Below are 21447 nucleotides of genomic sequence, written 5' to 3' on the forward strand. Positions count from 1 at the left end.
CCGAGGCGGACCCGCTGCCGAGCCGAGGCTGAGCAGCCAGGGGAGCTCGGGCACGCCTGTTCCTGTGGGCGCGGGGAGCGCGGGCGCAGCGGGGCGGGAGTTTCAAACGCTGCGTGAGGGGAGCCCGCGCGTCCGGGCGCTTCGCTCGCCGGCACCGGCTCGGGAGTGTGTTCATCCAGCGGGGAAAATCCTTAGCACATGAGGAGCAATCTGCAAATGCTGGAGTGTGCCGCTGCTGTCCTCCCGGTGCGCAGGTTTATTGGCAAAGCTGTGCTGGGGTTACGCAGAAAGAGGGGGGGAGTTGTTAAAAACATCTGGGCCTTCGTGTTTTCTCCGCCGTGTTTTTCCTCCTTTTTAAAGTCCTCTGGGTGAGACATAAAATATACGCTTAGCCCTCTTTGCAAGTTACCTTGGTAATGTGTGAACGTATCTCTGTATAAATTGAATTTCTGCGTTAAATGCTTTCTGTAGTTACTTTATGTAACTGGCGTTTCTGGCAGTGTAAAACTTAGTAGAGCAGAATGTAGTCTTAAAGCACTATATAAGACATAAAAGCTTTATGGGTTTAGTATATTCCGGCCTAAAGAAGGTTTTGTAGGGGGGTGTTTATGTTTACTGTTGATTATCTTCAGTGATTTCTAAGTATATGAAAAGAAATCAAGTTCAGTCTTGGTTCTTTGGAAGTTGCCGTCTCTCTAGGGCTGGAGGCTTGTGATAAACGAAGCTCTTTAATCCTAGTACACAGATCATTTGTCATAAGAGTGGTTGAGCTATTTGTACACTGAATTCAAATTTAAATGTTTTATGAAGTACACTCAAAAAAAAGCACAGACTGGTAGGCCTTGCAGGCTTTCATAACTCACTCTTAGATATATATTCAATGGGACATGAAAAACTTATGTCCTCAAATAGCTGTACGTTATCACGATGAAAAAGTTGGCCTTTTTGATTTTAGTTTTCAGTTTTTATACTTTTTTATTATTTGCAATCTAACCAAATGTAGGGTGTTTGTAGTGTATTTGTCTTTCCCATTAGTTAAGAGCCATGTGACACTCCATAACTATTTAGAAACTGACTTAACACAGTTTTTTTTTTGAGAAATTTTGTTGGTGCAGACTAGCAGAAACCAAATGATAACACCAAGAGGACATCTCCCACTGAAGCTGAATTGTGCTTGTCTTTTGGGAAGGTTTGGATACTACCCCTGTGCATTAGAGAAAGTGATAATCCTGGACTTCAAGAAATTGTACTGTGTAGTTGTATGCTTAATTTGTATTTTTAACTAATGTGCTTGACATAGAACAACAAAAGCAATACTCTGTATGCATACAACTAAAATGAGGTTGAGTGATTGTAATAGTTAAAGAAATGGATTAGAGACCTAAATTCTGTGCCTGCCTTAAGTAAAAAGTTGTTCAGAAAGGTAAAAATGTTCGAATGAATGTGACTATCCCTGGCCCAGAAGGAGGTGCCCCACCTTGAGCCACGTGTGTACATCGGGCAGAGCTATTCCCCAGGCATCCAGGGCCAGAATAAAGTAATGCCTTCATCTTAGTAGTGCATTGGAGTTCCCTTCCCAAATTTCAGTGTCAATCACTGCTGATTCCCTGCTTAGAGTGTTTCCCACCAGCACTGGATTAAAGCAGTAGAGAGTATGCCAGCTGGATGTTAAGAATGTCTGCAACCTGTGAGCAACCACTGGAGCAACACCATCATTTTTTTGCCTGAACTCCAGCTTGAATTTCCCAAGCCAGAATTTCTGTGTTTTACCCTTCTTGTATCACCTTGGAATGCAAGGAAAGTTTAAATTCTGTTGTCTTTGTAAATATTCCTCAAATAGCTTTAAGCTACTTCTATTTGAACAGAAAATTTTAATGTGAATCCTACCTCAAATCAGGAAATAATTGTCTTAAGAATCCTGTGGGGGTTTTTTTAATAAAACTTGGATTGTGTTTATGTATGACTTATGTTAGACTTGGAAATGAATATTTTTTCACTGGGTTTTTTTTTCCTCAACTGCATTTGTTTTTGTTTAGCTTATTAGTAATGCAACTGTTCAGTCCAAAGAAAGTATATGGTAATAAGCCAGAGTGAACTGAAATCACTACACTTAAAAGACTTGGTTGCAAGTACTCTTAGCTCTTAAAAGTAGAACTGATAATGGCAAATATATTTATCTTCTGAACCTCTCAGTCATAACACTTCATGTCATATTCTGAAACTGTTTTATTTTGTTTGGTCTTCACAGTTAAAATCTACCTTCTGACAACAGGGAAGCTAAAACAATGGGAGTGACTCATCTATGGCAAATTCTTGAGCCTGTGAGACAACCTGTCAACCTCAGTAGTCTCAGAGGGAAAACACTTGCTGTTGATTTAAGTTTGTGGGTTTGTGAAGCACAGACCGTTAAAAAAATGGTTGGAGTGGTTACCAAACCACATCTCAGGTATGGTATCCATATTTATTATTCGAGCCAAAAGTCTTGGAGCTGTATAATTTAAATATGTTACTTATTCAATAGACCTCTAAGAGTAGCTCTGAAATTCTATATGAGGGGTGTTTTGATACAATTATCACTTATGCTACATATATAAAGGGTTTGAAGTTAATTCTAAGTAGACCCCCAAGTTGAATTATGTTTAAATCATTCTTCAAGCATTTGAACAAACTTGAAGAATATGTATTTATTTTTTATTTAAATGACTTTCCTAAGGAATGAGCATGTCTAAGCATCTATAATTTCAAAGCACTGTTTTCTGCAAACAGTGCTGACAAAAATGAAAATATACACAAATTTTCATCAATGCTTGTTATTGGTTATCAGTACAGAATACTGAGTTACTAAATGGTGTTATACACTCCTGTGACTTCTGTTAAATTCAGCATTATATGAAATACTAGCATACTACAAAATCTCACCATTTCCTGAGAATAATGTCTTAAAATGTTTTATACTCATAAACCCAAATGGATAATTAACTGTAAAACATGGCAGCATGACCAGAGTCATTACGTCAGTCTGGAAGGATGTCCTGTGTGCAGTGGAATAGAAGCATCAGTCCAGATCTCCAAAGCAAGACAAAGGGTTGAACAGATTTCTACCAAAAAATGTTTTCAGACAGCTGAAAATTAAAATTTTTTTGAGAATTTGTATTTTCAAGTAACTTATTGTATGGATTGAATTTTTGCATCATTCGTGAAAATAGAACTAACCTCAAAAGATCATCTTACTGTTTTTTGCCAGTAGTAACTGTACAAAATTAAATCTAGTGTAATGGTCTCTCCATGTCAGTCAAAGAGATAGAAGTGTTTGATCTACTCCTTTTGAAAGATTCATATTGGGACTACTGGTAAAAGCATATGCTGTTTGATGTGACTGCTGTTAATTTTATTGATGTAGTCCAAATATTTGTAATATTCCACCCCTCAGTGGTATTGGTTTGCATAAGAAATGAATTGGCATGTAAGTCTGTCCAATACCACAGCATTCAGTTACTTTGGGTGTACCTGTATTGATGGATTTGGGGTTCATATTTGATATAAATGAATCAATGTAAATCTGTGTTTGGAGGCAGATTTTGGATCTTGAATGTATTTATATTAAGCCCTTTAAGTTTGTTTACATCTTTACAACCAAAAAAGATCTTTCCTGTCCTAATATGGTATTTCCTTGGGAATTTTGTAAAGCTGATACAATTTCATAGTATGACAATTTCAGCCAAAGACAGGAATATAGATCAGAGGTTTGTTTAGCTTGGAGGCGAGAGATTCATTAGAGGTAAAGACAATGCTAGGATTTTTCCAGTGGTGAGATCAGGAAAATATGAGGGAAAAAAGGAAAATGTCTGAAGAAATCAGTCTTCACAAATACTTCAGCTTATAGAACACTTTGCTTTATTGCAGAAACCTATTTTTTCGGTTCTCTTTCTTTACATCAATGGGAATTAAGCTAGTGTTTGTCATGGAAGGAGAGGCCCCCAGGTTGAAAGCAGACACCATGAGCAAGAGGAATGAGATGCGCTATGGGCCTTCGAAGAAATCTGGAGCTGTGAGAACAGGGAGATCTTTATTTAAAGCCATGTTAAAAGAGGTGAGTTACTGAGTGTTAAAGTATTTTTAATGTGATAGAAAGAAATCTTAACCAAATTAAATACAGGAACTTTAAATAATTGCTAGCTTTTGCTACAAGCCACCCCCGAAAGCCAGGTAACTAAGATTCTTGTTAATAGATTCCTTTGGGGTGGATTTAGGGTGGAATGACACTGAATGACTGGTGTATACATCTTTTACACCTGAGCCAGTTGTGTAAAGGAGGAAATTGGCAAGATAAAAAGCATTATTCGCCTCACAGGATCTATTTATTGTTGGCTTCACCCAGCTCAAAAACTAGCTTGCTGCTAAACAAAGGCTGGTTGGTTGTGGTCATCCATGGAGGGTGTGCACCCCATGTCATACTGGATCAGAGGTTTCACCAACACACACCCAAAAATTCTCCTCCTCTTTGGCTAGGGGCGCAAAGCTGGCCTCAGCAAAGCACCTGCTGCTTTTTCAAATGGCCAATTGTTTCAGTTATTAACCCCTAACATTTCAGTCGCTCTCAGCTTTATACACAACAAAGGTAAGCAGTGTTTTGGGGTTTGAAGGAATGTGCACTTTTGAAGTCAGGCCTTACAGCATCTGTTACAGAAGAGAAACAGTGTCAGAATAATTCTCTCATTGATATGTTCCTGGGCATGTTGTTACAACTGTAATTGTGTGCTTATTGCAAAATTTAACTTTGCTGGACTTTTATAGTGTTAGTATCCATACTTCTTTGTATCCTTTCACCACCATTAACCACTTTTGTCTATTCAGAATTTTATGAAGTAGAATTTATGGACACTCAGGGCTTCACCAGCCTGTACATACCAATTTATGTATTATTTTTAAATTCCAAAATAAAAAATATTTTCTCTGAAATTTGTAAGTATGTATTGGTGTGTCTTGTACAGTGGTCCAGACTTACTAGGATGACAGCATTGTATTTTTCTGCTTGATATTCTTGGGGAGTTTAGCATTGTCTGTTAGTAAGATGTCTGTTCTGGCTCAGCATTACTGCTTGAGTGAACAGCATTGCTTCACAAAGATAAATACTCCTTTGATACTACTCTTCTGAAAACATTCTAAATATCTATTTAAAGTGTAAAAATTTTTGGGAAGGAGTGGCCATTCATCATGCTGTGTTCACCTGCAATTAATACTTAGCTCTTTGTGGATATTTACTTACAGCAAATTATTTTTTGCTAACATAGTGCTTTCATTGATGTAGTGTTATATAGGCAGTAGTGGTTTTTATATGCACTTGTGTCTGAGAAAATGCATGCTGATAAGTGAATTTAATAGCTCTACATTCAACCTCTTTCCTTTTGTGTTGTTCTGTTAGTGTCTTGAACTGCTGGAGTGTTTAGGTGTCCCTTGGGTTCAAGCAGCTGGAGAAGCAGAGGCAATGTGTGCCTACCTAAATGCAAAAGGACTTGTTGATGGCTGCATTACCAATGATGGAGATGTTTTCTTGTATGGAGCTCAAACAGTTTATAGGAACTTTGCCATGAATGCTAAGGTGATGTACCTCACCCTGTTCCCACCCTTTCTATGGACTCTACAGAAATTAGAATAGAAGGAAGGGACTTGAGAAAATACTTATATGTTATTAAACTTAACTTGTAGTAGTTGGGTTTGTTAAAAATAGTACATTTAGGACAGGAACGTTTTATTTGATTCACTGGTAATTCTTGTATTAGCTGTGAGAGGAAAACTACTGAGAACAGGGTAGTATTGCCTGTGTTTGTGGCACCCTGTGGTGTCTCATATAAAGCTAAATAGCAATTTTTTTCCCCGTTTCCTTCTTTATAGTGGAGGAACTGAGTGAAGTAATTGCTTCCTAAAAGTTTTACCCTTAGGTCATATGAGAATGTTCATCCTCCTGGGTCTTACAAGTGTTCACATACTTGCATCTTACAGGTTCATTTTATTATGAATATACTTGCAAGTAATGCTGTTTGTCACAAATTAATATGAATAGGGTAGATTGTACATTTTTATCATAATCAATTTTTGTGATCATTCAAAAAACCAAATAATTTATGGCCTTAAACTGAAGTGTTCATTTGGTAAGAATATAATATTCCAGAACTGGTGAAAGGCTACCCCAAATTTCTGTAATTTATAATGTTCATCTGAAAGACTTTTTGAGAAAATACTTCAGAGATATGAGAAAATCAGTAGAACAAAAGAAGTGCACTACAAATAATTAACTCTTTAAAAAAATAATTTGGGTTGATGGAAGGTTATTTGCTTTGATGACACCATGTTTGGGTTCTTCCTTGACCTGGTTCTTTCATTCAGCTTCCTTATCATTTATCACCAACAATGAAGGCAAGCTCAATCTTTCAGGTGTATTTAGTTACTTAGATAGGTCAGCATAAAAAATCATTTGTGAGTGTGTGTGTCTGTCAGGGGTATTTGTTCTGGCAAAATGGATCACTTTGATTTGTTGCCTTGTGGGGGGATTTTTTTGTTGTGGTTGAGGAAGAAGGCAGTAGCCTATGTTTTAATTTATGTTAATCTTGATTCCAATTTGTATTTGAATCCCTTTACCTTTCAAATATTCCTTTAGCTTATGACTAATATGTTAGGTAACATTTTGATTCTTTTTCTGTTATTTTACTTAAGTAGTACATTGAATTGTTTACATGCATTTTAAAAACTTCACTTCCTGAAATGACTTGCACAGCCACTAGGATTTGATAATGTTAGTTTTGCCACACTGTTTTCTACAGGTAGTAAACCATAAAACCACCTAGAATCTTAGAGTTGGAAGGGATACATCAGGATCGTTGAGTCCGACTCTTGGCCCTGCATAGGGCACCTCAAGGGTTGTACCATGTGCCTGAGAGCCTTGTCCAAGCACTTTTTAAGCTCTGTCAGGTGTATCTTGGTGCTGTGACCACTTTCCTGGGCAGCCTGTTCCAGTGCCCAACCACCTTTTGGGTGAAAAACTTTTTTCTGATACTGAACCCAAACCTCCCCTGGCACAGCTTCATTCTGCTTCTTTTGAGTCCTGTCACTGGTCTTCAGTCTCCTCTGGGCTGAACAGAGCAAGTGACATCAGCCACTACTCATATGGCTTCCCCTCAAGGCCCTTCACCATCTTTTTTTGCCTCCTTTGGATGCTCTCTAATGGCTTAATGTATTTTGAATATTGTGGCACCCAAAACTGCCCCAGCACTGGAGGTGAGGCTGCCCCAGCCCAGAGCACAGCAGGACAATCCCCTCCCTGGCCCGACTGGTGGTGCTGGGGCTGATGCCCCCAGGGCTGGGTTGATCCTCCTGGCTGCCAGGGCACTGCTGGCTCCTGTTCAACTTGCCATCAGCCCCAAGGACCCCCAGGTCCCTTTCTGTGGGGCTGCTCTCCAGCCTCTCATTCCCCAGTCTGTGCACACAGCCAGGGTTACCCCGTGCCAGGTGCAGAATCCAGCACTTCCCTTTGTTAAATTGCAGTTTATTTTTTTTCCATTAGACTCCATCTTACGGGGTAGACGCCTTTCCTGCAGGTGTGGGTGAATAGGGGTGAGTAAGCAATCCCAACTCAAGTGATTCAGGGCAGTTCCTTCCCTGTAACAGATGGAACAGAAATAATATGCAATAAATTTCTCTTACAGGATCCACATCTTGACAGTTACACAATGTCCTCTATTAAAGAGAAACTCGGTTGTGACAGAGAGTCTTTGATTGGGCTAGCAGTTCTTCTGGGCTGTGATTATCTTCCAAAGGTAAGAAATATAATTATTTTATATTCAAAATGGTTCATGATCATCAGTCTTTCTAAGACTGTTTTGTGTTGTTCCAAACCTTTTCTATAATGGAGGTAAAGGCAAAAGTTTAGATGCTGTTTACATTGAACCAAGGTGTGAGAACTCCGTTGTTTATGAGGATGCTTTGTAACAAGTCATGTACAAGTGCATCCCTGGCAGAGGATCTGTGGAAAATGAGTAAAAATGGCTTTGTCTGTGCTCTTTGGAAGACTTAGTAGTGATGGTTTTGAGCTGTAGTTATTAGTAAAGGCAGTTCTGGATGTAGTTTGGATGTATTCCTGTTCCACTGTTTATAAATGTATAATTTACGAAGAATTAGAAGTGATTACCTAATTATTGAGAGGAATCTCACTCATTACTACTTCACTTTTTTCTTTTTTTCTTTACTATAACTCTTGAATTCTTTTTTTGAGACTTTGAACAGAAGCTGTTGAAATGGCTATTTGAGAGGGAAAAGAAGTGGGATGAAACTTGTTTTCCATGCTGTTCATGATGTAGTGACTTCAGGCAGTGATTGCTCCCATTCAGGCTTGAAGTTGATATCTAGTTTTTCTTAAACAATTGTGTCCCAATTGGATAAAACTGTCCTTTAAACAACTGATACTGCTGGAAAAAACAAACCTTTAATTATTTTTGGTTTGGGTTGTTTTTTGTTGTTTTTTTTTAGATTTTGCTTCTATTATAGGAATCTTTAAATAGTTTGTTACTATTGTGTAAAGAGAGGGAGTAAAAAAAAACAGTGGATAATCAGTGGTTATTGTACCATTGTGGAATGCCAGGTTCACAATTATGTGATGTCAGATAGGTCCTTTGAGTTCTTGCAGCTCAGCAAAGCAGATGAGGACAGAAACTTGTAAAGAAAGCTGAATTACAGGAGTGCATTGGGAATGGAGATGGGCAGAACAGGTAAATGAGAATACCATGCTATAATTGCACTTGAATTGTTGAAATACATCAAAATAATGCTTTCCTTTCAGAAGCTGAGTATCTGACTTTACTTGAATGTCTGACTATAGTCCAATGAGGACTTGATTTGAAGTGTAAATTTATTTGAGATGGTTGTATGTATTCAGTTGTGCCATTACAGCTGAATAAATATAGATTTATTTGTAATGATGCTGTAGAAAGTACATTCAGTACAATCTTTATAACTAGGTATATTGAATCTTGGCAAAATAGAGTGAAGATGGAAAGAACTGGAAAGTGATATGTGTGTTTTAAGTCATAGACTGATATAATACTTTGGGTCAGAAAGGACCTCTGAAGTTCACTTAGTCCAGCCCCTCTGCAGTGAGGGATATCTTCAATTAAACCAGGTCACTCAGAGCCCCATTCCAACCTGACCTTGAATATTTCTAGAATTGGGCATCTACCATCTCTCTGGACAACCTGTGCCAGTGTTTCACTACTTCATTGTAATTTCTCTATTCTGAACTTCTTTTAGTTTATTATTGCTTTCTACTTCTTTCTTTGCCTTGTATCAGAGGTGCTGTTGAGCATAAGAACAGCTTGTGTGTTACACTGGCATTACAGCTGTAATCTGTCACCTTCTCTGCCCTTAAACTTGGTCAAAAGTATTTTTCTCTATTTATTCTCAACATCTGGAATCACTTTTTGTCATTTTCTACGCTATGTAATAAAGATGTGTTTTTGTGAGAATGTGAGTATTTTGTTTGTAATTAAATAATATTTCATGTTACTCTATAGGGGGTTCCAGGAGTTGGGAAGGAACAAGCTTTAAAGTTAATTGAGACTCTGCGAGGTCAAAACTTACTGCAAAGGTAAAATGGAAATTTACTTAAATGCTTTTTTTATTCAAAGACTTAATAGTATGTACTTCAGCTCCAAGACAATATTTTTAATACTTTAATTTAGGGAGGATATTAGCACATTCCTTACCTTGTGTTTGATAAAGGAATTTGCTGTTTTGCTAGGCAAGTCTCTAACTTGTTTTAAACATTTAGCTTGTTCCTAGCTCTTAAGCTAGCAGGTATAAGCTGATATATTGGAGTGAAAGTTGTAGGGACTGATGAGACTTGCTGATTTTTAATTGGGTTGTGGATTAGGATTTGAGATACCAAGTGCTTTCTATGTTTGTTATTATAATGTGTGTGTCAATGCTAGAAATCCAACATGATGTACTGTAAAAGAACCCTGTTTCATAAGTTGAAAAACTGTTTCTTGGACAAATGCTTGAGAAATAAAAAGAGATTATTTTTCAGTGGGTTAAGTGTGAAAGCTAAAAATATTTCTTGATCATTTTAACATTATCCTTTAGGTTTGAGCAGTGGAAGGAACCATTTCAGTATGACAATAACCCACCTTTGGTTGTTAAAAGGGTAACTCACTGTTCAGAGTGCCATCATCCAGGTTAGTGTGAACTGTAACTGAACAGCTGAACTGTATTTTTATTGGGTTATGGGTTTTTTTCTACTAGCATTAAAAACACTTTTCAGCTTCCATCTTCACATTTTTAATGTTGTGTATATGTACCCTTATATAAAGACTTTTAAGGCTTGGGACTAATTTTCTTCAGATGTGAAACTAGTTGACAGCAGATGGGATGTTATCACAATGCTGTTGTGGGATCTCAGATATTTGCCTTTTTAACATGATCAGTAAAGACAGCATGTTCTACTAGAGTAGTACTGCCCAGCAACTGCTTCTTTAGTTGAATGAACTGGTCCTGCATCAAGAGGACTGAACCTCATCATTGATGAGGTTTTTCAGCAGTGTTTTATCAAAAAGAAATTAATCCCAAGGACCCTGATTTTGGTATCATCTTTGGTCAGTGAACTCATACAAATCCAATCCATCATTTGGTGAAGGAAAAGCCTGATTCAAATATATAACTTACAGGTGTTTTCCAGATTATCACACATTACTTCTGTAGTTTTTAGATAATAAGTTTCCAGCTTAAGAACTGAAACTGTTGAGGGAAAGAGTCTTCAGAAAAATGGAAGCCTGCACGTCTTTTTCAATTTTTACTACAGATCCATTAATGCTAATGCACTCAGATCTGCTTACAGCTGCTATTCACATCACATTCATGCGTGTTCTGAGCTTTGTATTTGTAATATTGCCTTTATAGGTTTGGAGATTTTGGGAACTCCTTCTCACTTTGTGTGTCTGTTGCTATAGGATCTTACAGGGAACATGAGCACAATGGATGTAAATTCTGTGAAACAGTCAGATGCTGCAAACCTAATGACTCCAAACACTGCTGCCCTTGTGCATGGCATCGGTGGGAGCAAGTGAAACAAGAAAATGCAGTGGAGGACAGTATCAGAAAGTAGGAATGGCCTGAAAATTTAACTGCTTTTTCCTGTATTCGTATGCAGGGTAAGCATTTAGATTCTCCATTTTTTCCCATTTGTCCTAAGTTCCTAACACATTTGTTTTTACCTGCAGAAAAGCCAAGAGTTGTGAGGGCTTTCCATTCTCTGAGGTAACAAACAAGCCTACTTAATATCAGTTGTTTTAATCAATTAGTTTAAATTTCAGCTTTTTGCCCGCTCTTAACCTGTCTCTTTTATGTTTTATCTCAAGGTTATCCAAGAGTTTCTTGTAAACAAGAATAAATTGATCAACATAAAGGAATGCCGAAGGCCAAATTTATTGTCCTTTCAGGTATATAGCAATATATTGAATATTCAGCTTAGTAGTCTTATTACTAAGGAAGGCATCTGTGATAATTGTGATCTTCATCGATAATTTTACTTGAAATAAGAATTCAAGAATCTTACTACTACATCTTAATATGCATCACTGTTTTGAAAGCCTAAAGTTGAAGACTGTGGAAAAAATCAGTTGCTCTAAGTAGGCAGATAGAAAATGGAAGAAAGAGAAAGCTCATTTGTCATTGTTTTGTTTTTCATTGTCCAGTATTGCTAGATGGGGTTGATGGTGTTAATATAGACACATTAGCATTGTTTTCTAGGAAGGCTTTTTACTTGTTTTTTATTGGCAAAATCAGATCTCTTACAATGTTTTATTTTTTGGGTTTCATGACACTGTAAGAATTATGGATATTAGAGCAGACCACAGTTAAACAATGTGACTTTTATGAAAATCCATGTTCCTTGTCTCACATGTGAAATCTGTAACTTTCACAGCTCCTGGTAGAGCTGATGTGAATCTGACAAAGTGTTTAACTGTCTTATCCCTGCTGGTACCATCACACAGCTGTTCCCTTGGCTTGTCACTGACAGCTGATGAATGTGCCCTGGTAGGGATGGCTGTTCCCTCCCTTGGCAATGAGGTGTTGTTGGGCATTACACTAATGTATAAAAGCATTTTTAATGCTAATATTTTAAGTATTTAGCCCAGTGTCCCAACTGCATGATTATCTAAGCATGATATCTAACAGGATAAAGTTTTAAAGTCTGGGATATTTTTTATACAAACAGCTATTTGCTTCAGAGAAGATGGACTGGACCAAACATTACGCTTGTAAGAAGCTTTTAGCACTTTTGACGCGTTATGATATGATCCAGAGAAAATCTGGATACATTGACTCAAAACAGCTGCAGGCAATTCGGTAATGTAGCTTGATTTCTTAAACTTAGTATGTTTACTTGTGCTGGCAGATAAAAAAACCACAAGGTTTTTCTGAAAAAAAGGAAATACGGTTTTCTTCCATCTTTGTTTCAAGCTTTGTGCTTGTTTTGAATAGAGGTAAAAATTCAGATCAGTGCACCAATTCTACTACTGCTGCACAAAGTAATACATTGAGCAGGTTCATTCTAACTGGCAGTGCTTGTGTTCTCCTACGCTTGCTTTTTGTTCCTTTTCCTTGGATCTGCCTTAGGTCCTCTGCTCAGGTTCTTAGCAGACATTTAATTGAATTCCGTGTCTCAAAATAAGAGTTCAGGCTTAGAAATGAGCATCTGCAAATTCAGTCATAGTCTCTGATTGCTTATCAGACCTACCAGCTGTCATTGTGTTATGTGTCAACACTACTTTTCATTCAGGACTGCTACATTTAGGAATGTAAAAATGGCCAAGTATATTGTTACTAAAAATGGACATGCAGGGAAAGAAACAGCAAGATAAGCATGTAATTACTTTCTCCCAAAATAATTTCCCACCATCCAGATTTCTGTTACTTAGGAATTGACCGAATCAGAATTAGTATTTTCTTATTCTATTAGCTCTCAATATAATTTATTTTTTTAAATGATCTAATCTTTTGTTAAACTTAAGTTAACTTCTAGAATCTACAGTGTCTGTTGGGAAACCTGAACTTCACTTTGTGAAGGGAATTGTGATTTATTTTAACTTTATCTGGTGGTTTCCCAAATTCTCCCTGCCTCCTTAATTCTTTTATTGGAAGAATGTTAGTACTTTTTCCATGCTAGTCAAAGTTTTTAGACATTAATTTTGGGGCAGAGGAAGATAGTCAATAGCAGTGCGATAGTATCACTTCTGGGTTGGTGTGTCATAATCTTGAATAACTTCCAGAGATGCTGATCTATTCAGTGTTATCTTTCAAAATATTGGGGAGACTAGTTGGAGAATGCTTTTTAAACAGATTGGTAAGATAAATTACCAGCATTTACCTTGATGAATGAATTCATTGACATTCTCTATTTATAACACTTTTTAGCATTTCAAGAGTTCAAAAGACAGATGGTGTGTGCTGTTGCAGATTGCTTTTGTTAACAAGTGTTTAAAAATGCAGTAATGATTCAGCAGGATCAGCATGATCCTACTCTTCAGGCATAGGAAACTACTAAACTGGGATGTAAATGGTCTTTTTAGAAAAATCTCATAGTGATTGACTGTCCCTGTTCAATTAAAGTTCTATCTCTCTTCATACTCTCACACAGAAGATTCAAATGACCCTGTCTGGTCATTTAGAAAATTACTGTCCAGGGCAACAGCCTTTTCTGGCATTAGTATTCTAAAATCCTAGAATCATTTAGTTTTGAGAAGTCCAGCCATTAACCTGACACTCAAGTCCACCACTAAACCATGTTCCTGAGTTCCACATCGCCACATCTTTTAAATTAAATATTTTCAGGGATGGTGGGTCAACCACGTCCCTGGGCAGTTTGTTCCAGTGCTTGACAACCCTTTCCATGAAGAAATTTTTTCTAGTATCCAATATAGTCCTCCCCTGGTACAGCTTAAGGCCATTTCCTTTCCTTTCTTATCACTTGTTACATGGGAGAAGAAACCAACCCCAACCTAGCAGCAACCTCCTTTCAGGCAGTTGCAGAGAGCTACAAGGTCCTCCCTGGACTAAACACCCTCGGCTTCCTCAGCTGCTCCTTTCACACTTGTGCTCCAGATCCTTCATCAGCTCCACTGCCCTCCTCTGGACATGCTCCAGCACATCCAGTCCCACCCCTTGTGGCGAGAAACACAAACAGACACAGCATTTGAGGTGTGGCCTCACCAGCGCTGAGTGCAGGTGGATAATCACTGCCCTGGTCCTGCTGGCCACTCCATTGCTGATATAGACCAGGATGCCACTGGCCCTCTTGACCACCTGGCCACACTGTGGCTCATGTTCAGCTGCTGTTGACCAGCACCCCCAGCTCCTTTTGCTCTTGGCCACTTTGCAGCCACTCTTGCCCAGCCTGTAGCACTGCAAGGGTTGTTGTGACCCAAGGGCAGGACCCAGCACTTGGCCTTGTTGACCCTCACACAACTGGCCTCAGCATCAGTCCAGCCTGTCCAGATCCCTCTGCAGAGCCTTCCTGCCCTGCAGCAGGTCAGCACTTCTGCCCAACTTGGTGTCATCTGTGAACTGAATGAGAGTGCACCTGGTCCCCTCATCCAGATCATTGATAAAGACATTAAACAGGACTGGCCCCAGTAGTGAGCCCTGGGGAGCCCCATCAGTGACTGGCCTCCAGCTGGATATAACTCCACTTACCACCCCTCTCTTGACCATCCAAACCATTTTTAACCCAGTGTACCTATTCCAGCCAGTTTCCCCAGGAGAAAGCTGTGGGAAATGGCATCAAAGGTTTTACTAGTCTGGGCAGACAATATCCACAGCCTTTCCCTCGCCCTGTGGAAGAAGGAGATCAGGTTGGCCAAGCAGGACCTGCCTTTCAGGAAGGTCAGCTGAATATACCAAACTGATGTTTGTAGGAGACTGCATTCTGTCTTTTACAGAAGAGCTTTTTTGTTTTGTGTAAATGCTCTTCTGAGTGTCAAATAAAATTTTTTCAGTGCTCAAATCTGTACTCCAAATTTTACTGTATACAGAGTAGTGTATTTTTTTAAAAGATGTAGTAATTTAAATTTTACAAGAAGATTCTTTGAATCATTCCAAATTAGACTATTGAAATATTTTTAGATTTTAAGTCTAGATTTAAGTCATTTAATGGCCTTTCTCTTCTTACAGGATTGTTAAGACACGTGTTAAAAATGGAATTCCTTGTTTTGAAATTGAATGGCAAAAACCAGGTGGGTCTGGTTTCTATGTACGTTATGGAACAAAACATTCCATAGAAAAAGATAAAATCAAGCTTTAAAAGAGGACAAGAGTTTCGCAACACTCTGAGGCAATGGAATGTGGGTGAGATTGGAAACAGTGTATCGAGTTTCACACACCCTGAGAGGAAAAACAATGCTTTAAAGAAAAAAAAAATACCTAGAAAGCAAGGGACTCCATCTTCAGCTACTTTTTCTGGTACATGTAAATAAGACCTGAACTGTGTATTTCATACCTTATTTCACTATGTACCAGAAGCTATCACTGTTTACTAGCTAGAAAATTTTCTGTCCTGCCAAACTCCTCCCTGTTGTCTCTCTGTGCCAGGAGACTGGCAGGAAGAAAAGGACTTATAGATAAATCTCAAATATTATGCTATTGACTTTTTATGTACATTCTTTGTACTCAAATCTTTGCTGTTTGGTTTTTCATTCCCTACTTTGACATCTGTATATTTGTATCTAAAGTACATTCATTATTTTTTCAGAACATTATGTTGATCCAGAAGATGAGCCTGTGGAGTTGTTTGTAGTCACAGTAGAAGAAGAGTCTTTGTTTCAGGCTGCTTATCCTGATGTTGTTTCCCTCTATCAAGTGGAAAAGGCAGAATTTCTTCAGAAGAAACAGAAAAGTAAGTACAGAAACTTATTTCTTATGAATTTGTGTCTTGCCAGAATGCAAAAAAACATTTCTCCCATCTTGAGCAATATCATGCCAAAACAAGATGAGTCCCTCACAGGGACTGTGCTTTAATCTATTTTATACTTTTGCACTAAGAAGTATGAACTGTGATTTATATGCTATTCAAAGTGCACTTTTTATTTTTCTTTTCAGAAAAGAAAGACAGACCAGAAGAAAAGGAATTACCAAATGCTTATGATGAAGTTACCAATCTTCTGTCTCAAATTAATTTAAAGCCTAAATACAGAATTCTTCCTGTGCAACACTCCATGTTAGATACAAAAGCTCCCCCAGAAAATCAGACACAGCAGAGAAGTGTTGGATCAAAAGATGTAGTATTACCTTCAGCTTCCTGCATAACAACAGTTCACGTGTCAGCATCAGCAGCTGCTCTTGCTGACTTATCTGTGCCTTCACAATGCACTAAGTATTCAGGGATATCATCCTCTTCCTCTGTACCAGCAGGTCTGCAACTGAGCACTACTGATGGGAAAGGAACTTCCTTCAGCACTTCACCAGCCTATGGAGGTGATGATGGTGATCCAGGAGCTCACTTAAACACGTGCATAAAGCACTCACATCACCTAAGTCACAAAACAGTAAGAAGTAGCTCAGAATGTTCTGACATTGCACAGCCTGATCTGCATTCTGATAGTGAAGATGACTTGTTCTCAAATGATGCTATGCAACAACTTCAGGAGTGGTCTTTAAGTGAGCGAATACTTAAGAAGGCTCCCATTCCATCACAGCCTTTGTCTGAAGATGTAGTGCAACTGGAATCTTTGAATTGTTTTAAACAAACAAAAGAAACATTGAATCCTGATAGAAATCATGTTTCTTCCTCATGTCAATTAAATAACCTAGTGCAGGAAAGTAAAAAAGTTCTGTCAGAAAACTCTGCAAGTGAATCCAGCATATGTATCTATCAAGATGTGCACAAAAAAACCAACATCCTGGCTGAAATGGTGCAAAAAAACCCTTATATAAGAAGTGGTTCAGCATCACTAGCCTTCAGTGGGCAAACAACAGAGACACTTCATCCTGGGTGTGAAATGCTTCCAGCATCTCAAAAGCCAGCAGGTGCAACTGGCTGTCACATTAAAGAAGCTTGTACTGAAACTACTTGGAAAGCTTCTTTTAAAAAGAGTGTCTGTCAGAACAGATGTTCTAGTGAAGACAGTGATGATGGGCACATGGATAAAATCCAGGTTTTTGAGCAGCAGAAAAGGCAACTGAACCCTGGCCAGTTTAAAAAATGTTTTACAAAGAAAAGGAGTAGTGTTGTTACTAGCAAAAGGACAAACAGTGACTCTGCCCTTACAATTAAAGGGAACAAGAATACCACCAATTTAAAGAAAGCTGTTAATAGTGTCTCAATGCCAGTATCTCTGAAACCATCCTCTCTAGAGGAAGTTAATTGTTCCCAAAGTCCAGAGCAACCAATTGAAAGATCGGGTTCTGATCCCACACAGCAAGACAAAAGTGCTGTTCTGACTTACGCGTGGGCAGACAGTCCCCTTCCCCTGTCTGAAAGACTGAAAGGAAGAATCAAAATCAATTAGGTTCTCCATAGATTATAATGTCAATTAAGACAGTTCTTGAGGAGTTCTTTCTCAAAGTCTCTTCAGTATTCTGTATCAATCATACGTGGACACAGTTTTGATGGATAGGAATTGTCACTGGAGCTGAAGCTTGAAACTAAAATTTTAACAAAAGTACCAAACAGTTCATTGTAAGCAAGTACCAGTAATTCTGGGTGTGTTTACATTCTGAACCTGATACATAAGCATCAGGATACAGCATGCAAGGTTGAGGGAGATTCTTTTAAGAAAAAGTGTTTTTTTCCCGACCAATTGTGCGGATTTTATTAATATTTTTATTAGTCTTGCTTATAAAAATACTTAGTAGAATAGTGCCTGCAGTGCTTTGGATACTTTTAGTAAGACAAAGTGATGTAGCATTTTTAAACTGAAGTTCTCCATTTGGCTCCACTAACTTAATTTTGCAAGTTTTGAAATGGGTTTTGAAATCCTGTGTTTGTGGTTGTGTTGATCATCTCTGAAGGATCAGATAAAGACACACAGCAGGATGTACCTCCCAGGGTAGCTAAATTTTAATCTGCCATGCCCCATAATAAGCCATTCTTTGGCGGTGTGCCTCTTCCAAAGAGTGGAATAAGCCATGTAAGATACTCTGGTGTTGTGGCTGTCATACCTAATATTTAAGGAAATTTGATGACTGTTTCAATTAAGTTTAAATTTAATTAGGGCATTTTTTCTTAAAGAAGGTTGAAATCCCATCTAACAATCACTTCAATTCATAATAAAGTGAAAATTAAGTTACAGAAAACCCAATTATCATATTACAAGTTCTTTGAACAATATCATGTTTGGGTTTTATTTTTAAAGGGGAAACTTGAATATAATTATAGTTTTGAAGGTGCTCTTCCTATGTCTTTATTATGGAAGCAATCTCTGTCCATACACCAAAAAAAGTTGTCTTCAACAGCTGCCTGTTGAAGGAATGCCTCCTTGTCTGTATTTGTGTGTTTGAAACTTTTTCTGTTTACCAACCAGAAAGAAGACAACTCTTGCCAAGATATATTGTTAACAAGAGAAATTTAGAATATCTGTGCCTTAGTGAAAATGTCAGTTCTTTATAATGGTCAAGGACCAAGTTTGGAAGCTGAATCCCAGATATGTTTAAAGAAGACATAGCCTATAGCTAATATACTCTGTAATTAGGCAAAATAGTAGTTTCTTAGTTTATCCTGTCGGAAGACAGAAAAATTTTATTTATAATTCATTTTCCAAATGAGAAATGTATTTTGGAAATGAGAAAAAAAAATCAAAAATATTTAAGTCTTAGTTTTGAAGATGGTTTTTGCCGTCTGTAGACTCATGCACCCAAGCTGATCTGAGAAGGCAGCTGGAAGAATAGAATTGTGAAGTAGTTCCAAGCTCTGGACTGCAGGCAGGGAACCGTTTCTTATTAATGGAGAGATCTGAGGTTTTGATGGTTTTTTTGTGGAAAAACATTGTTCTTGGTTATGTATGATTTTTTTTTCCCTTGCTGATGATTTTGAATACTGAAAGTTGAAATCTAGTGGTTAAATTTTCATTAATAAAAATGCCAACATAGTGTGAACAAGCTCACTTTTGTTCCCTCCCAGGGTATGGGAATGTGCTCTTTTGTTGGGGGGGATAGCTCAATTTCACCCACAATGTGCATTTCTGATTTAGAGCTTTCTTTGGCATCAGAGGACCAGAGTGGATTTTGGAGGAAATTTTCTTTGTTTTCCAAATGTGCTGGAGATGACTGCTTTAATGGATAAGAAGGTGAAAATACTGTCAAAATTTGGTGAATGATGGAAGTTGGAAATGAGATACAAGACATTAAGAACTGCAGAGGAAAAAATATTATGTTGCTGATTTTTCCTGCTAATTAATCAGGTTTTACAAGTACAGTTCAAGCACGAAAAACTGAAAATTTTAAATTTTTTCATATGTAATGCATCCAAATTTTGTGCCAATTTTCTGCCACTACTTTAGAAGCAACAATAGATGTGAAAAAAAACCAACTATGTAGAATGCTTCCTCTATTTAGGCTGTAGCTGCTCACTGCAGTAAATAAAAACATTTATCATTGGGGATGACTGTTGCTTGAATTAAACTTGTGATTCATTACAGAAGGGTAATTACAGTTTTTTAATTGTTTTGGTTTCTCATCTTTATGTAATTTACTCAGTCTAAAGATTAGGGATGATTTTTCTTTGGAGCTTTTTACTGTGCTGGCTGCTTTGCAACTTCTCACACTTGTGAGAATGATCTTTAAGTAAATTGAGGGGGTGTAATGTAACTTTGTTCTGCAGGGAATGTTTCTCCAGGATTATGTTAAACTGCCTGTAAAAATAAATCAGTTGATGCATCAACTTCATGAGCCTGAATAGATTTTCATTTATCATGTCCTGATCTGTCTGAATAGGCTCTACCAGGGTGCTTCAAAATAATAAAAAATTAATAAAAATTAAAAATAATAAATAATAACAATGCTAATTAATATATAAAATAATCTTAATAATAATAATAAATAAATAATAAAAATGTACCTACTGTGGAGGTGAGGCAGGTAAGGGGCTCATTGTTCTTAAGGTTCTTTTCTGAAAGGTTTTCTACATGATTGATGTCCCAGGCCGAATACTTTACATGATCTGTCACTCTTGCTAGCATCCTTCTAGCTCGACTGGTGCTCACAGAGATACAGAGCAGAGCCATAAGTTCTGTCTTAGTAGTGTAAATATTATTTCCACTTAGAAAGAATATTAAACATTAAATGCAGTTAATTTGTTCAGCATAGCTGGACAAAGGGAAACATTTACTTGGCATTCCTTAGGCTTGTAACTCACTGTTTCAGGTCCACAATCAACAAGAAAGGAAAATATATGCTGTTTTTACATGGAATATATACATAGAGAGTTATAAAAAAATATATAATTTAAAAGATCACCTCTCAGTGTCTCTGTATCCCACTGATATTTTTCCATAGGTATTGAAATACTTATCCACATCTGAACCTGCCTAACAAACACAAAAATTTGATGGATGCAATAAATCTTTTGCTAGTTAACCAAGAAATTTCCTGATTTGAGAAAGGATTTATTTGAGGATCTGCACAGCCTTGGCTTTGTGCTCTTGTGTCAAGGGAGATGCTTGGAAATGGAGTGGCAAAAGAGACTAATGGCAGCTGTTACTTGAGACAAGATAGTCTTTTCATGTCTAAAAGGGTGTCAGGCCCTGCCATATTACAACAGCAGATAAAAGGAAACTGCAGTTGGAATATTACTGGGAGTTGTTGTAAACCCAAGTGCTACTGACAAAACCGTAAAGTCGGTGCAAGATTTAGCGCTTTTTCCTTCAGGAAACAAAACACTTTAACTGTTTCAAGAAAACAAAATTACCATGGGTGACAGAACCACTCTTGCACAGTTCTCCTGCTCATGTATCCTGTGTTATAGCTACCATCAGTACTATGCTGGTTTTATATCCATTATATATCTGTATATATATATCCATATATATACTTCATCAGTACTGAATTTAATTTAATTTAAGATTAATCACATAAGAAAGTTTAAAAGTTCTTTAAGCCCAAGCCTTGTCTCCACCCCTGCCCCAATTTCCTTTGACCAAGTTGTAGAGGTTTTGCTACTTCAGAGACAGCACAATGGGAGAAAGGGACATACCTTTGAAAATTTTGTTCATTAAAAACAGCCCTACTAAAAATCCTGATGGATATTTAATTTCCATTAGCTGCCTGAATAAAAATCAATTAAGGAAAAGAAGTTAATCAGGAATATTTTAAATGCCAACATAGTGTAGAAGTAGCTCTATGTTAGTATTTGTTCTTATAATATCTTATTTGAAAATGCAATTTGCTCTGGTAGAGCACCTCTGCAGCCAA

The 21447-nt window shown here is 37.6% G+C and overlaps 1 protein-coding gene across 2 annotated transcripts; it reads left to right on the forward strand.

Annotated features, from left to right (window-relative positions):
* The first annotated feature begins 123 nt into the window (after positions 1–123).
* GEN1 (GEN1 Holliday junction 5' flap endonuclease) lies at positions 124–19923 on the forward strand. Of its 2 annotated transcripts, XM_015622061.2 has the most exons (14): positions 124–246; positions 2249–2446; positions 3904–4090; positions 5423–5599; positions 7701–7811; positions 9561–9634; positions 10132–10223; positions 10995–11145; positions 11265–11301; positions 11403–11483; positions 12263–12393; positions 15217–15278; positions 15794–15937; positions 16141–19923. In XM_015622061.2, the coding sequence occupies exons 2-14, from the start codon at positions 2286–2288 to the stop codon at positions 17547–17549; spliced, it is 2817 nt and encodes a 938-aa protein (XP_015477547.1). In that variant the 5' UTR covers positions 124–246; positions 2249–2285; the 3' UTR covers positions 17550–19923. The 2 variants fall into 2 exon arrangements, with proteins under 2 accessions (XP_015477547.1, XP_015477550.1); XM_015622064.3 differs by lacking the exons at positions 124–246; positions 2249–2446; positions 3904–4090; positions 5423–5599 and adding an exon at positions 7537–7608.
* The last annotated feature ends 1524 nt before the right edge of the window (positions 19924–21447 follow it).

This window comes from Parus major, chromosome 3, assembly GCF_001522545.3.
Source record: "Parus major isolate Abel chromosome 3, Parus_major1.1, whole genome shotgun sequence".
NCBI lineage: Eukaryota > Metazoa > Chordata > Aves > Passeriformes > Paridae > Parus > Parus major.